General features: G+C 34.2%; 1 protein-coding gene across 1 annotated transcript; it reads right to left on the reverse strand.

Moving 5' to 3' along the window:
• Positions 1 to 14,695: 14,695 nt before the first annotated feature.
• Positions 14,696 to 15,690, reverse strand: LOC118026489 (olfactory receptor 2T8-like). Its single transcript, XM_035029344.1, is given in 2 exon segments — positions 14,696 to 15,636; positions 15,639 to 15,690. Coding segments are annotated over 2 exon segments (993 nt in total).
• Between the last annotated feature and the right edge of the window lie 637 nt (positions 15,691 to 16,327).

Below are 16,327 nucleotides of genomic sequence, written 5' to 3' on the forward strand. Positions count from 1 at the left end.
GTGGCATTAATTTTTTCCTAAAAACAGACACAACAGTAAATTAATATAGAACAGAATGCTATTTTTATTTCATTATTTCATTCATACAGTGATTTACTCATTGAATATTGCAGCTTCTAAATGAAGAACAAACTTAACTATTTTGAAACAAAATCCTCAGTTTTTGCTTCATAGGTAAAATCTTCATGAGGCAAACATCTGTGGCCAAAATATTCTCTACAAATCTGTGAATTTGTAAGAATAATATATTTCTCAGGGCGACTCAGTTGAGCATCTGATTCTTGATTTTGGCTCAGGTGATGATCTCAGGGTTGTGAGATTTAGCCCCACATTAGTCTCTCCAGTCAGTGGGAAGTCTGATGGAGGTTCTCTCTCTTCCTCTCCCTCTTCTTTTTCCTCTGCCTTTCCACACTTTATCAAATAAATAAATACATCATATATATATATATTTATATATATATTATACATATATCATATATATATATTTCTCTAATAACATCATTAGGATATAAACATTTTATTTTTCTACATAAATTCAGTTATCTTCAAAGACAGAACTTATAAGTTAAATGTATGCATAGTTAATCAATGTAAATGCATAAATTATAGACCCATATTTGAGTAAATTTTGTTTACCCTTAGAGGATTCTTTTTATCTTTTATATTTAAACACTAACATTTCAGAAACTGCAGTAGTCTATGAGGTCATGTGCAGATCTGCATTCTCTTTTTGTGTTCTCCTCCAAAAGATTGGCACAACAGCTCCTTAGATATCAATTGTTGTTATTTGCTTCTTTGTTTCAGAAATCTATAACAAATCTTTATTGCCAAATACCATTTATGTAAAGCCATTTTCTCCTTAAAAATAAAAGATTTTATTTATTTATTTGATAGAGAGAGTGCACATGCAAGCAGGTGGAAAGGCAAGCAGAGGGAGAGGGAGAAGCAGGCTCCCCACTGAACAGAGAGCTTGACATGGGGCTAGTCCCAGGATCTTGAGATCATGACCTGAGCCAAAGGCAGATACTTAACTGACTGAACCACCCAGGTGCCTCAAAGCCATTTTCTTCTGCCTCCTTACCCAACTTTAGAATGCTCTCATTAAAATAGGCCCCTTCTCTGAGAATCTATAATCCAATTTCATTTTTCTTTCCATGTAAGCTCAAGCTCTCTTGAAAGATGTATGTTCAGTCCATCTGTTTCTCAATACTTACATAACATTACACATTGCTTTATGGTACCTTTTTGTACTTATTCTTTTTTTTCTATCTTTTTGTTTTTATGCATTTAAAATTCTTTCCATCTTATTCCATAGATAAGTGTGGGAGTATAAGCACATATATTTATCACTGCACTGTCATAAACCCCAACTGACATGATAATAAAGAGATACACTCTTCTTGTATCATGATTCAAGGGGGCACATGCAACCCAAAGTTTATAGCAGCGATGTTCACAATAGCCAAAATATGGGAAGAGCTCAGATATCCATTGACAGATGAATGGATAAAGAAGAACTGGTATATATGGAACATTATTCAGCCATCAAAAAGAATGAAATCTTGCAATTTGCAACAATATGGATAGGATCAGAGGATGTTATGCTAAGCAAAATAAGTCTGTCAGAGAAAGACAAATATCATATAATTTCACTTATATGTGTAATTTAAGAAACAAAACAGATGAACATAGGGGAAGGGAGGGAAAAATAAAATACGATTTAAACAGAGAGGGAGGCAAATCATAAGAGACTCTTAACTCTAGGAAACAAACTGAGGATTGCTGGAGGGGAGGTGGGTGGGGGAATGGTTGAATTAGGTAATGGGCATAAAGAAAGTCACCTGATGTAATGGTCACTGAATGTTACATGCAACTGATGAATCACTAAATTCTACCCTGAAACTAATAACACATTATATATTAACTAAATTAAATTTAAATTAAATTAAAAAGGAAGAAATACATTATTAATTTAAGGAAAACTGGAGAAGAAAATGGTGTGGAGCGATAAGAGAAGAAAAAGTTCAGGACCCTTTGGAAAATGAAATTTTAAGAAACAGTTCTTCATTTAAAAGGAGAAAGAGAGAGTGGGTTGCCTGGTGGCAAGATCAGTTAAGCATCTGACTCTTCATTTTGGCTCAGGTCCTGATCCCTGGGTCCTGGGATTGAGCCCTGCATCTGGCTCCCAACTCAGTGTGGAGTCTGCTTGAGATTCGTTTCTCCCTCTGCCCCTCCCCCCATGAATTCTCTCACTCTTTCTTTCTAAAACAAACAAATAAATAAAATCTTTAAACAAAAAGGAGAAGGAGAAATGTCATTCTGAGAGTCTTATTCATGGGAATGAGTGGAAGCATTCTCCTGTAGAGGGAATACTATCAGCAAGAAAACTCAGCATACCATTAGAAGTTGTTAAATCTACAGAACAAATATTATATATTGTATAAAAGGAAGTGTCAGATAATAATAAAAGATTTCTGGAAATTAAAAATATAATAATTAATATAATAAATTCATTAAAAGTTTCAAAAGATAAACTGGAGAAAATTGACTAGAAAGAAAGCAAGAACAAAAAGAAAACATAAAAAGTTTGACATTAAAAAAAAAAATGCCTGGGCAGCTCAGTTGACTGAGCATAAGGCTCTTGATTTCAGCTCAGGTGATTATCTCAGGGTGCTGGGATTGAGTACCATGTCTTGACTCCTGCTTAGCTGAGAGTCTGCTTCTCTCCTTCTCCCTCTTCCTCTGCCCCTGCCCCCGCTGGTACTCTAAATCAATCAATCAATCTTTTTAAAAATAAAATAAAATAATTTTTAAAAAGATAGAGAATTAATATAATTCAATTTATACATATGGGTATTCTTAAAAATGCAAATGGCCTAATAATTAAGGAGTGAATATTATCAACAAGAATTTTTCTCAGAACTGTTATACTTGAGGTATAATATTTAAATACAATGCAAAGAACACAGAAGCACAAATGATGTTATTTATTAAAATATTTTTTTGGAAACTTCTATCTTCTTATAAACAATTTCTTGACAATTCTTAATATCAGCCAAAAATTTATATTACTACGCTTCTTTAGAGAAATTATAATGATACAATTAGAAGACATATATTCAGTGATAACTAATAAAATAGTATCAGGTTTTGCAGTATGTTATATTTTCATATAAAACCAGTAATTTCCAGAAAATGAAACAATTCCATCAATGCATGCCCCAGAACATAAAGTGGGATGTAGCTGTGATAGAGCATGGGAGGAGAGAAAGAGGGTGAAGGTGGTGATGTAGAGAGGAAGCAGCATCTCACTCACAGTGGCCTCATTTAGAAACCACAGTCTGGTATTTGGGATTTAAAAATCAAGCATGAGAAGATAAACATATTGTCTAAAATATCAGGAGAGTATTGGAACAAATTACAAAATAATTTGAGCATTTACTTTGGGTGTCAGGAGGAGTGGGTTATAGGACCATCATTTTACCTTATGGTTTGTTGATGCCATGTCCATGCATTATTTGAATAAATTATTAAAGTCATATACAAATTATTTCACAGTTAATAATTTTCAGTTACTCAAATTATTACATATGTGAATCTCCAGATACATTGTAAAATACTGGATCTATGTGGAACAATTGACTTTAAAATTTTGTGTGGAGTTTGACAACTTACAGGGGAAAATCTAGGAGAGCTATTTTATTTTCCTAAAATGGCATTTAGTTTAATTATGAGACCAGAATATTAGGTTGATATCATTGGATATAGTTTATATTCATAACATCAATTATTGACAAGATTGAAAATGTAATATTTATAACTACCAATGGAATCAACATTGCTAGTATTCTTATCATTTGCAGTATATATAAAGCTGATATGACAAAGATTTCATTAGGTAGTTAATATTATCCCAGAATAATTCTGAGAAAAACAACACATAACCAAAGTAATAAAAGGAAAGTCAAATTTCTTCTTTAATTCCATTGTCGCATGACTGCTAATGCAGAATAATTTTGAATTATCTATGTCCCCCTATTGTATACACTAATAAACTATATGTGATATTATTTAAAGAAATGTTGCATCTGAAAGGGAAGCAACATCAGCCATTGAATATCTGTTTCAAGGTCTAAAGTAATAATACTGTTTTTCTTTTATAAAAATAAATTAGATGTTTCCCCTTTCATTTTGCTTTAGTCCAATGAAATACAATGAATAATGTATTTACAAACCATTTACAAAAGATTTTCACATGTTTTGTTTTTTTTAGTTCTGCTAAGTATACGCAGGTGAAAATCAATCAGGTGGTTTTTTATTAACTTGGAGAAACAAGTCTTGAACCTGACAAGGCCTATACACAGAGAATACAGAACTATCAACTTTTATGGCCATCTCCACTGGGTGGAATCACACTTGTGTTAATATTTGTGCCATAATTAAATTTTATTTAACCCTGAACAATGGCTCTTGAAGTTGATGTAACCTAAAAATTTTATAGATGATAAACTAAGATTCAGGTTTTAAGTGACTTTTTCTGCTTCCACTGCTACTAATTTAGCTTCTAGATTGATAGATATAGATATTTACATGCTAAGAATGTATTTAAATTGATAAATGGTCTTATCCTTCAAAAGGCAATTCTGACATTAGTGGATATTGTTTTCACTTGTTAAAACTAAAAAAATATATATAGTCTTCTCATTTAGTGCCCTGAATATGTCTTGCCAGGCCTTTCTGGCTTGGCAGGTCTCTGTGGATAGGTCTGACGTTATTCTGATGTTCTTCCCTCTGTACATAAGGAACCTCTTCCCCCTAACTGCCTTTAAGATGGTTTCCTTGGTTCTAGGATTTGCCAGTTTTACTATTACATGCCAGGGTGTTGGCCTGTTTTCCTTGATCTTGGGAGGGGTCCTCTCTGCCTCTAGGACACGAATGTTTGTTTCATTCCCCAGATTAGGGAAGTTCTCAGCTATGATTTGCTCAAATATATCTTCTAGTCCTCTCTCTCTCTCCACCCACTCTGGGATTCCAATAATTCTGACATTGGAACGCTTCGTGGTGTCACTTATTTCTCTGATTCTTTTATCATGGATTCTGAGTTGTTTTTCTCTGGCTTCCTCTTTTCCCTTTTTGTCTATTAATTGGTCTTCTAAATCACTAATTCATTCTTCTGTCTTGCTTACCCAGGCTGTTAAGTTATCTAGATTAGACTGGATCTCATTGATAGCATTTTTAAGTTCTGCCAATTCAGCTTTCATTTCTGCCCTCAAAGACTCTATGTTGTCATTAATTGATTTCTCCATTCTAGCTATCATCTTCACAATTGCTACCCTGAATTCCATTTCTGACATCTTGGTTATATCTGAATCCATTTGTAAATCCATGGCATAAGTCATAGTCTCTGAATTTTTCCTATTTTGGGGGTCCCTCCTCCTAGTCATTCCATTGAGGGGTGCTTGAGGGAATGTATAGAGTCCAAGTTATTGACCACAACCCAAGCAAGATGCACCTGTTTTTTAGGGACCTTAGGGGTGCTGACCTCTTATTTTCCCAGCCTATCTTCTGAGGGAGGGGCCTGCTGTGCTGTTACTCAGGCAACCCTGTTTGGGCAGAGTGGCCCTGCCCCCTGTGGCAAGGGATGTGCTCAGTGAAAACTGGTTTTGGGGGGCTTTTGTTCTCTGATGGCCTTCCCTGGTGGCTTTCCATATCTCTTCTGAGAGTCAGAGCAGAAGAGATTGTTTCCAACCCTCTGCCTCAGAGCAGAGAGATTGCAGTCTGTTCTTCAGTGAGGTCTCCAGGCCACACTATCTCCCTTTCTGTCTGTGCTGCTATAAACTGCAGGAATGTTCACAATAGCTAAACTGTGGAAAGAGCTGAGATGCCCTCAACAGATGAATGGATAAAGAAAATGTGGTCCATATATACAATGGAATATTACTCAGCCATCAGAAAGGATGAATACCCAACTTTTACATCCACATGGATGGGACTAGAGGAGATTATGCTAAATGAAATAAGTTAAGCAGAGAAAGTCAATTATCATATGGTTTCACTTATTTGTGGAACGTAAGGAATAGCATGGAGGACATTAGGAGAAGGAAGGGAAAAATGAAGAGGGGGAAATCAGAGAATGAGATGAACCATGAGAGACTATGGACTCTGAGAAACAAACTGACGGTTTTAGAGGGGAGACGGTGGGGGATGGGTTAGCCCGGTGATGGGTATTAAGGAGGGCTCGTACTGCATGGAGAACTGGGTGTTATATGAAAACAATGAATCATGGATCACTACATCAAAAACTAATGATGTATTCTATGGTGACTAACATAACATAATAAAATTAAATTAAAAAAAAACTATATAAATAAATAAATATGAAAAAATGAATGATCTTAAAATAGAAATTCTGTATAGATAAAAGAGGGTCATGAATATGTATGACCTTTATGCCCAAATAAACTGATTTAGTTTTTTTTAAGATTTCATTTATTTATTTGACAGAGAAAGAGAGAGCACAAGTAGGGGTGAGCAGCAGGCACAGGCAGAGGGAGAAGCAGTCTCCCTGCAGAGCAAGGAGCCCAGTGCAGGACTCAATCCCAGGATCCTGGGATCATGAGCTACCCAGATGTCCCCAAAATGGATTTAGTTTTTAATTTTTACTCATTTTACAATCTCCTGTTTCCTCTTCTGTTATGGTTATCACATTGTCACTTTTTCCTTACAAATATCCAGCTCTAATGAATGGCATAGTAAATGCAGACATCACTTCCAAATCCTCCAAATGAATTGCAATTCATACCTTGTCCCCAATACCAAAGTGTCCTAGGTGATTTTGATTACCAAAAACACAAGAACAAAAAACAAAAAAAGTACCCATATTATCTCCTCTGTAAATCAAGTTGTAAATGTGCATATTCAAGACACAGTCAGTTTATTCCTACATCATGGTGAAGAAAACTTCCCAATTACTGCCTGAGTTTTAAAGTGATAGGCAATTACCATCACTTGAATTCAATAGCCATTATATTGCTTGCATAGATATACTTTTGTATGCTTGTATTTAGTTAAAAACAAAAACTGAAAAAAGCTTCACATTAGTGCTTTATACATTTACAGAAGAAATATATTTTTTGAATAGCCTCATTATAAAAATGAAAAAATGATTCCTATAAAGTGAATTATTTAAGACTATGTAGTGATACAATGACAGATCTGGTTGGGTGACCTCTAGAAGCTAGATGATGCAGAGTTTTCCCCTGAATCTTTTTTTTTTTTTTCTGCACCACCTTGTCTTTGATCAAAATCAATTCCAAAGAAAGATCTTACTGGTCACTAAATAAGTTTGGTCACATTTGGTCTGATCATTTAAATTGGTACAACAAGAATGTAAAGTTACTAAAGAAGCCTTAAGTTGGATTTCTTGGAAGTTTTATTAGATTAGACTTTTAAAATCATCTAACTGTAAAAACTCTCCATTAGATTTCACATCAATTTGGGTCACTCCTTCTCTTCTCAAGATCCTTGAGATAATGTAAAGTGCTTAAATTTCCCAAAAGGGAACTTTCTCATTCACCAGTAAGGGAGGAATCCTATAAAACAGGTACCAGGTCAGATTTCCGGAGAACTTTGAATTCATTGGCTTAATAATGTTTACCTCATTTCTTTGAAATGTCTCATCATACTTGTATTTGCTTATCCCTAGATAATAATTATTTTGCATTGACATCAGTCACATAGAATTTACAGCATTGTGAGATGGCTTTCGGAGATTCCAAATCAGATAACCGAAAAGAGTGTCCTCTGGGGTGTTGGCAAGCATATAGTTCTACACAATATCCTTCTGTAGAATCTTACATAAGATTACACATTCTTTTAAGTGTTTCCACTAGATTCTACTATAAAAAAAGATAAAGAATATATAGTTTGTGTACTTTAGTTACTTAGAATTAGTAATCGTAAGGGCGCCTGGGTGGCTCAGTCATTAAGTGTCTGCCTTCGGCTCAGGTCATGATCCCAGAGTCCTGGGATCGAGCCCCGCATCGGGCTCCCTGCTCCTCAGGAAGCCTGCTTCTCCCTCTCCCACTCCCGCTGCTTGTGTTCCCTCTCTCGCTGTATCTCTCTCTGTCAAATAAATAAAATCTTTAAAAAAAAAAAGAATTAGTAATCGTATTACATATTTAAGAAAGGTGTGATTTAATTGTTTAAAAAGTTATACAGCTTCATATGTTAATGAACCATAAAGAGATCTAAAATACATAGTATTGGTACATGCATATATTTGTGTACCTCTAAATTATATGCTTTTATGAAATCTCATATAATGAATCAGCATTAATGGTAAATAAATAGAAAAATAGGTAGACATATTTTGAGAGATGAAAATAATTACTACTCAATATACTTTGAGTTTGGATTCAGACTGAAGATGTGTCTGTTCTGTTTTATTGCACAAGCAAGTTACAGATAGTTTGGAGTCCAAACCATATCTAGCTCTAGTTTTGAAACTTAGCAATATAAACTTGGATTAGTAAATTTAACTCTATGAGTCTCATCTATAAATGAGCAAATCAAAACCACAATGAGATATCCACTGACACCTGCTAAAGTGGCTATTATCGAAAAGATAATAAGTGTTGGCCAGGATGTAGAGAAAAGGGAATCCTTTGGCAGTGTTCTTGGGAATGTAAATTGGTATAGTCACTATGTAAAAGTATATGGGAGTTCTTCAAATAATTAAAAATACCATATGATCCTACAGTCCCACTTCTAGGTATATATCCAAAGGAAGTAAAATCTGTATCTTGAAGCAATATCTGCATTCTGAGTTTTTCAGCATTATTTTTAAAAGTTAAGATATGTAAAACACACACACACACAACTAAGTGTTCATCAACAAATGAATGGATAAAGAAAGTGTGGAATATGTATTCAACCCAAAAGAATCCACCAAACAATGGCTAGAACTGATAAATAAATTCAGTAAAGTCTCAGGATACAAAAGCAAAGCACAGAAATCTGTTGCATTTCTATACACCAATAATGAAGCACCAGAAAAAGAAATTAAGGAATCTGTCCCATTTACAATTCACTCAAAACAATAAGATACCTAGAAATAAACCTAACCAAAGAGGTGAAAGACCTGTACTCTGAAAATTATAAAATTCTGATGAAAGAAATTGAAGAGGACAAAAAGAAATGGAAAGACAGTCCATGCGTGGATTGGAAGAACAAATATTGTTAAAATATCTATACTACTCAAAGCAGTCTACACATTTAATTCAATCCCTATCAAACTACCAATAGTATTTTTCACAGAGCTAGAACAAATAACCAAAGCAACCTTGAAAAAGAAATATAAAGCTGGAGGGATCACAATTCCAGACATCAAACTGTATTACAAAACTGTAGTGTTTAAGACAGTATGGTACTAACACAAAAATGGACACATAGATGAACATAACAAAATAGAAACCCCGCAAATGAACCCACAACTCTATGGTCAACTCATCTTCAAGAAAGCAGGAAAGAATATCCAATGGAAAAAAGACGGTCTCTTCAACAAATGGTGTTGGGAGAACTGGACAGTAACAAGCAAGAGAATCATACCACCTTGAAAATGGAAATATTTCCATTTGCAACAACGTGTCAGTAGGATAAAGACTGCTCAATTACACTTGTTTGTGGAATCTAAAATGGTCAAACTCTTAGAATTAGAAAGTTAAATGACTGTCATTAAAGCTGAGGGGAGGGAGAATTTGGGGAGACTTGGGTCAAAGGCTGTAAAATTTCCATTATGCAAGATGAGTAAGTACTGGAGATCTCATGCACAGCAATTTAAATATGATTAACAATACTGTACTTTATAGTTGAAATATCTAGGAGCATTAATCTTAAGTGGTCTCACTAGCAAAGGAAAAAGAAAGAAAAAAGAAAGAAACTGTAAGTTGATGGACACATTAATTGGCTTGATTATGGTGATTATTTCACAATGTGTACATACACTAAAACATCAAGTTGTACATTTTAAATATATAAAATTTGTATTTAGCAAAAATACTTTAGGAAGAAAAAAAACAAGGGTTATTATAAGGTCGTATAAGATAATGTAAATGGCTTACTTAAAACGTGCTTTGCACAAGTTATCACTGAGCAATAGCTGTGGCATTTACTCTTTATTATCACCATCCAGCAACATCAAGGAAGGTACCATCAAATTATTTTCATCTAACGCTTGATATGACTAGATTCATCATCAGTATAATTCCCAAATCATTTCTGTGTGTCATTTCCATCTGATTTTCACAAAGTATCCTCAATTTCTAATGTAGATATTATTTCACTTGAAGTTCAGTTATACATACACAAGGTTAAAAGATAAAACACCAAACTTAAACACAGAAATCAGTAAAAAAAAAAACCAAAAAAACAAAAAACTAATACACCCACTATTTCTATGAATACTTGAATTATTTCTAGGTGTCCTTTAAATTTAGAAAATATATAATTGTCCCAGAAACAAATTTTGCTTTTACTATTTTGCCTTTCTTATGGTTTAATTTTATATTTTTGAATAAAGTTGAGACAAGGAATCATTTAATTAGAAATAACAGATTCTTATAAATTAAAACAGTGTGTAACAATAATAAGTTTGCCCTGGCAACCATGTAACTACTGTGCTGATCGGCAAAATGTCCTCAGAAAAAACAGGAGAGGGAGACACAGGCTTCCAGTTATGAAATGAATAAATCACAGGAATAAAAGCACAGCATAAAAATATAGTCAATGATATTGTAATAGTGTTGTATGGTGTTAGATTGTATCTACACTAAAAGTAAATGTACCATATGTAAAAACTTGCCATATTACTATGTTGTACACCTGAAACTAATGCAACACTGTGTGTCAACCATATGCAAATAAAAAATGTAAAAAAAACCCCAAACCAACGAACCACACACACACACACACACACACACATCAAAGAAAGGAAATTCTACTTTCTACTATTGTTATTGAGGATTTGTACTCTTACATGTTAGTTTTGTTCATCAAATTTTATGTAAACCCATCTAAAACTATGCCAATAAGACTCAATCCCATATTTTACACAGACCTTCATATCCTTTCCCATTCAGACACCATATTTATGAACTAACCCCAAAATCACTTCCTATTATTAAAAATACAGCCATTCCTGCTCAAACTCTACTTAAAATCTTCTACCTCTGGTCTTGACCAACCCTTACATAGATCAATTCACTAATTTTAAACAGATCACCTTAAAATTATAATGATTTTAATCTAGACAGTAATCCAAACTGCCAGAATTAACGCAATGGCATCAACATTAAACAGTCTTTTTTTTTTTAAAGATTTTATTTATTTATTCATGAGAGACAGAAAGAGAGAGAGAGAAGCAGGCTCCCAAGGAGCAGGGAGCCCGATGTGGGACTCGATCCCAGGACCCTGGGATCATGACCTGAGCCAAAGGCAGACACTTAACCATCTGAGCCACCCAGGTGCCCAATGGCATCAACATTAATATGAGCACATCACATGCCTGCATGAAAATAGTTCTACTTTTAGAGAGTATAATTCATGTTACACATACCATATTAAGCACTCTACACTTAGTTAAAATTTTTCCCATCTCCAGAAGATTCATCACAGGCTCTGGGGACAATGCATTTCCCCTTTCTTGATAAATATGATTTATATTTCAAATACAATTGTTTCTCAAAATATGTTGGTTCAATTATGAGACAAATAAATTCTTCTCACATTTGAAGTTTCTTTTGTATCCATATAAACATTTAGTATACATTTTGTGACACAGAATTATTATTATTCTTAAAGTGACCATATTTTCATGAACATGGCATTATTTAGTATAGACCTTAATCTTGTTCAGCATAAATCCGGGAAAGAAGTTCATAGATAATATCAACCATTGACTATATTATCAATTTTACTGTTTCACTGCTAATTTACAATAGATTTTTAGGATAAACACCAATTCTTTCCAAGATCCTCACACACACAATCTTTTAAATCCATTTCCACTAAGTGAAATTTTCTTTTTGAGATCCTCTGGTTGTGAAATACCTTAATGTATCAATTGCTTATTTTGGTGGTTTAAAAACAGCAGCTCTTAATTAATTCTAATCAAATTCTTCTAAGCACTTGTAGAGGGGTCTCATCTCTTATGTAATAAATTAAAATAAAAAAATTATGACATGTACTCTTTGTTATCTCCCAATTTTACATCATCACTGGATTGAATAGCTGACAGAGGTCCTACTGTATTCATATGAACAAAGTCATTTTTCTGAACAGACTTCTTTGAATACTTTTCAAACAAATGTATATATTCATCTCTTATCCCTGCACTTGGCATCTTAGATATTTCAGGAAGACTCAGCAGCAATCATTATTCAAGTTCTTTACCTAGAGATTAAAGAAAAGAACCCTTTTCTGTGTGTGTGTGTGTGTGTGTGTTCGCTGGGAAAGCCCACTGAGACTTGAATGATATAATTTAAGTCACTAATAACTCAAGATGGCCTCAGGCCAAGATTGGAAAGGAGTTCTTATAATTTATTTACATGTTTTCAAAGATGTGTTAAGGGTCAATTCAGTGGGGAAACAAATATACTTATTCAGATTCTTCCAGTGCTATTATTTCTCTAAAGTTTTATGGAGTCAGAAATTTTATATATTGTTATTCAGTAATTGCACAAGAATAATGTGTAAACATATTAATTTGTTTGGCAGTTTGTAGAACATCGGCTTAAAAATTAGATACATTATAATGGAACATGATAAATTTTATATAAACATGCAGGCAGAAATTCTTAAATTACTACAAAATTTGGATATAATCTTTAATTTAGTGTAGATATTTATTTTTGAATTATTCTCATTAAGTTAGAGATTATCATTAAGTTATAAAGCATGTTTTACATTTTAAAACAGGTAACAAAATGATAGTACAACTTTGATGGACTACTATTTAGATAATATAAAAATGCATTTTTTATTACAGATAACCCCTTAAATGTTCTTAGATTTTGTATGGTCTCTAGTATTTGCATCAGTGATACATTTCTCTTGGGAAGGGGTACAAGTCTGGTTCAAAGGGTTATTATCTAACTTATGATAAAATATATATTACAAAATTGACAATTTTAACCATCTTTGTGCAATTCAGTGACATATGTGCATTCATATTTTTGTTCAATCATCATTATCAATCTCTAGAATATTTTCAGCATACCAAACAGAAGCTTCTCACCTTATAAACAATAATTCCCCATCATCCCACCCTATAGTCCTACTAACAATCTTTTCTGTCTCAATAAATTTGTCTATTCTAAGTACCTCATAAAAGTGTAACCATACAATATTTTCCTTTTCTGTTTGGTTTACTTAGACAAATTTTCTCAAGATTCATCCATGTTGTAGGATGTATCAGAATTTCACTCATTTTAAGTGCAAATAATAATCCATTGTGTATATACAGCACTTTTCATTTCTGCATTCCTCCTCCTGTAGGCATTTTTTTTTTTTTTACCTCTTTGGCTATTGTGAATTATGCTGCTATAAGCATTTGTGCACAAATATTTGCTCAAGCTCTTGATTTAATTATTTTTTGTATATATTTAGAAGCATAACTACTAAATCATATGATAATTCAATGATAAATTTTCAGAGAATTGCCATACTGTTTTTCACAGCATCTGACCATTTTACATTCCCATCCAGGATGCACTAAGAGAAAAAGAAAGAATGCACTAAGATTCCAATTTCTCCACATTCTTGCCAGCACTTGTTATTACTATTATTTAATGTTTATTAGTATCTTTCATAATGGGTGAAAGGACTATTTCATTGTGGTTTTTATTTGCATTTCCCTAATGACTAATAATGTTGACTGTATTGTCATATGTTTATCAGGCATTTGTATATATTCTTTGGAGAAATGTGTATTTAAATCCTTCACCCATGTTTTAATATGTTTATTGTTGAGTTTTATGAGTTATTTATGTACTCTAGATGCTTATTCTTTTTTTTTAAGATTTTATTTATTTGAGAGAGAGAGAATGAGAGACAGAGAACATGAGAGGGAGGAGGGTCAGAGGGAGAAGCAGACTCCCTGCCGAGCAGGGAGCCCGATGCGGGACTTGATCCCGGGACTCCAGGATCATGACCTGAGCCGAAGGCAGTTGCTTAACCAACTGAGCCACCCAGGCGCCCGATGCTTATTCTTTATATGATATATTTGTTTCAATTACATGAGCTATCTTTTCACTTTATTAAAGGATGGTTACTAGAGGGGATGTGGGTGGGGGGTGGGTTAAATAGGTGAGGGGAATAAGGAGGGCACTTGTGATGAGCACTGGGCATTGTATGTAAGTGTTGAATCACTAAATTCTACACCTGAAACGGATATTACACTGTACGTTAATTAGCTGGAATTTAAATCAAAACTTGAAAAAAAATAAAGTCAAGAATAATTTTAAAATAATATAAAATAATTATTATACATAAAAAAGATCCAAAATATATAGTTGTGTCTGTATTTCAAAGTAAAATAGTAACAGTTATAGATATAATGCATATATAACTATTCCCTAGGAACTTTCACACAATTCCTTTTGTATAACCTTGAAATTCGGGGGAAATCAATGTAATCTTACTCATGACTTAAGGCAGCACACTGACCCATGCACTTTCTCAGGGCTCCCTTGACATCACTGTTCCTCAGACTGTAGATGATGGGGTTCAACAAAGGAGTGAAGATAGTATAGAACACTGACACTATTTTATCATGATTAACTGACCTGTAGGATTTGGGTCTCATGTAGATAAAAGTGGCAGCTCCATAAAAGAGTCCCACCACAGAGAGATGTGAGGAGCAGGTGGCAAAAGTCTTCTTGCGGGCCTCTCTAGAAAGCATCTTGAGAACTGCAGCAAAGATGAGACTATAGGAAACCAGGATGAGAGAAAATGGGACCAGGAGCATTAATACACAGCAGATGTACATGACATTTTCAAAGACTGATGTATCAGCACAAGCCAAACGCACCAGAGTAGGGGCCTCACAGAAGAAATGATTGATCTCATGTGCATCGCAAAATGGGAAGCTCAGGGTAGCAGCAGCCTGCATGAGCCCATCAGCTGCCCCCAGGAACCAAGAACCTACAGTCATTCTCAGGCATAATTGCCAGCTCATGAGAAAGGGGTATCTCAGTGGGTGGCAAATAGCCACATAGCGGTCATAGGACATGGATGCTAAGAGGAAGCACTCGCCCCCTTCCAAAGTGATGAAGAAGAAGATCTGCAACCCACAGCCAGCAGGGGAGATGGACTTCTGGCCAGTCAAGTAGTCAACTGCCATTTTGGGCACAACGGTGGAGACCAGCATCATGTCCATGAGGGAGAGTTGGCTCAGTAGGAAGTACATGGGCATGTGGAGCCGAGCATCCTGGTGAATTAGGAAAATCATGAGGGCATTGCCCACTAGGGAGGTGAAGGCAATTGTCAGAACCATCACAAAGAGAAATAGGTGGGCTGCTGTGTGGTTAAAGAGTCCTAGGAGAATGAAATCTGAGGTGGTGTTCCAGATTTTCATGTTTCAAACAGGAGTGACACTGCAAATGAAGAAATAGATGATAGAGTTTTCATCATTTACAATGTTCTATCTCAATTACATTTTTCATGAAAACTATTTGTGTCAAAATGTTAAAAAAAAAAAAACGATTCCAAATCCTTCACCTGTGATTTGCAGTCTTTTTAACTGGACATAATGTTAATTTCCCTTTTTTTTTTTTCATTTTATTTATAAGTACTTCTCAGGTTTAGTTTGCTTAATAGATATAATGAATACAATTTCTTGATGAGTTGAAAATACTTTGTAAGCATGTCTTTGTGCTACCTGATGTCAACATAATGGACAAGGAGTAAAATATTCAGTTTGTTATTTATATTTGTGCTTGCTCTTATCATGCATAGTCAACATCCTTACACGCTGAATTAAATCAATGTGTTCAGCAATAAAAAGCTAGGTTCTTGTTAATGAGGGTTATACATATCTAACATACCACAATTTATTCAAACTTACAAAAATATGATAGCTTTTCCTGACATTGATTAATCTGGGAAGACATTTTTACTTTCCAAAGAAGAGAAGTTATATTTTCAGGTGTAGGAACTGGAAGGAATTAGTCTGTAGATAGAACCATAACTTAATTTGGAATTGTTAGTGTATTTGGTTTGACTTTATCAAGTTATACACTGAATAAAATAATTACTTTCTTCGAATATG

This window comes from Mirounga leonina, unplaced genomic scaffold, assembly GCF_011800145.1.
Source record: "Mirounga leonina isolate KUSES-001 unplaced genomic scaffold, KU_Mleo_1.0 Mir_239, whole genome shotgun sequence".
NCBI classification, from domain to species: domain Eukaryota; kingdom Metazoa; phylum Chordata; class Mammalia; order Carnivora; family Phocidae; genus Mirounga; species Mirounga leonina.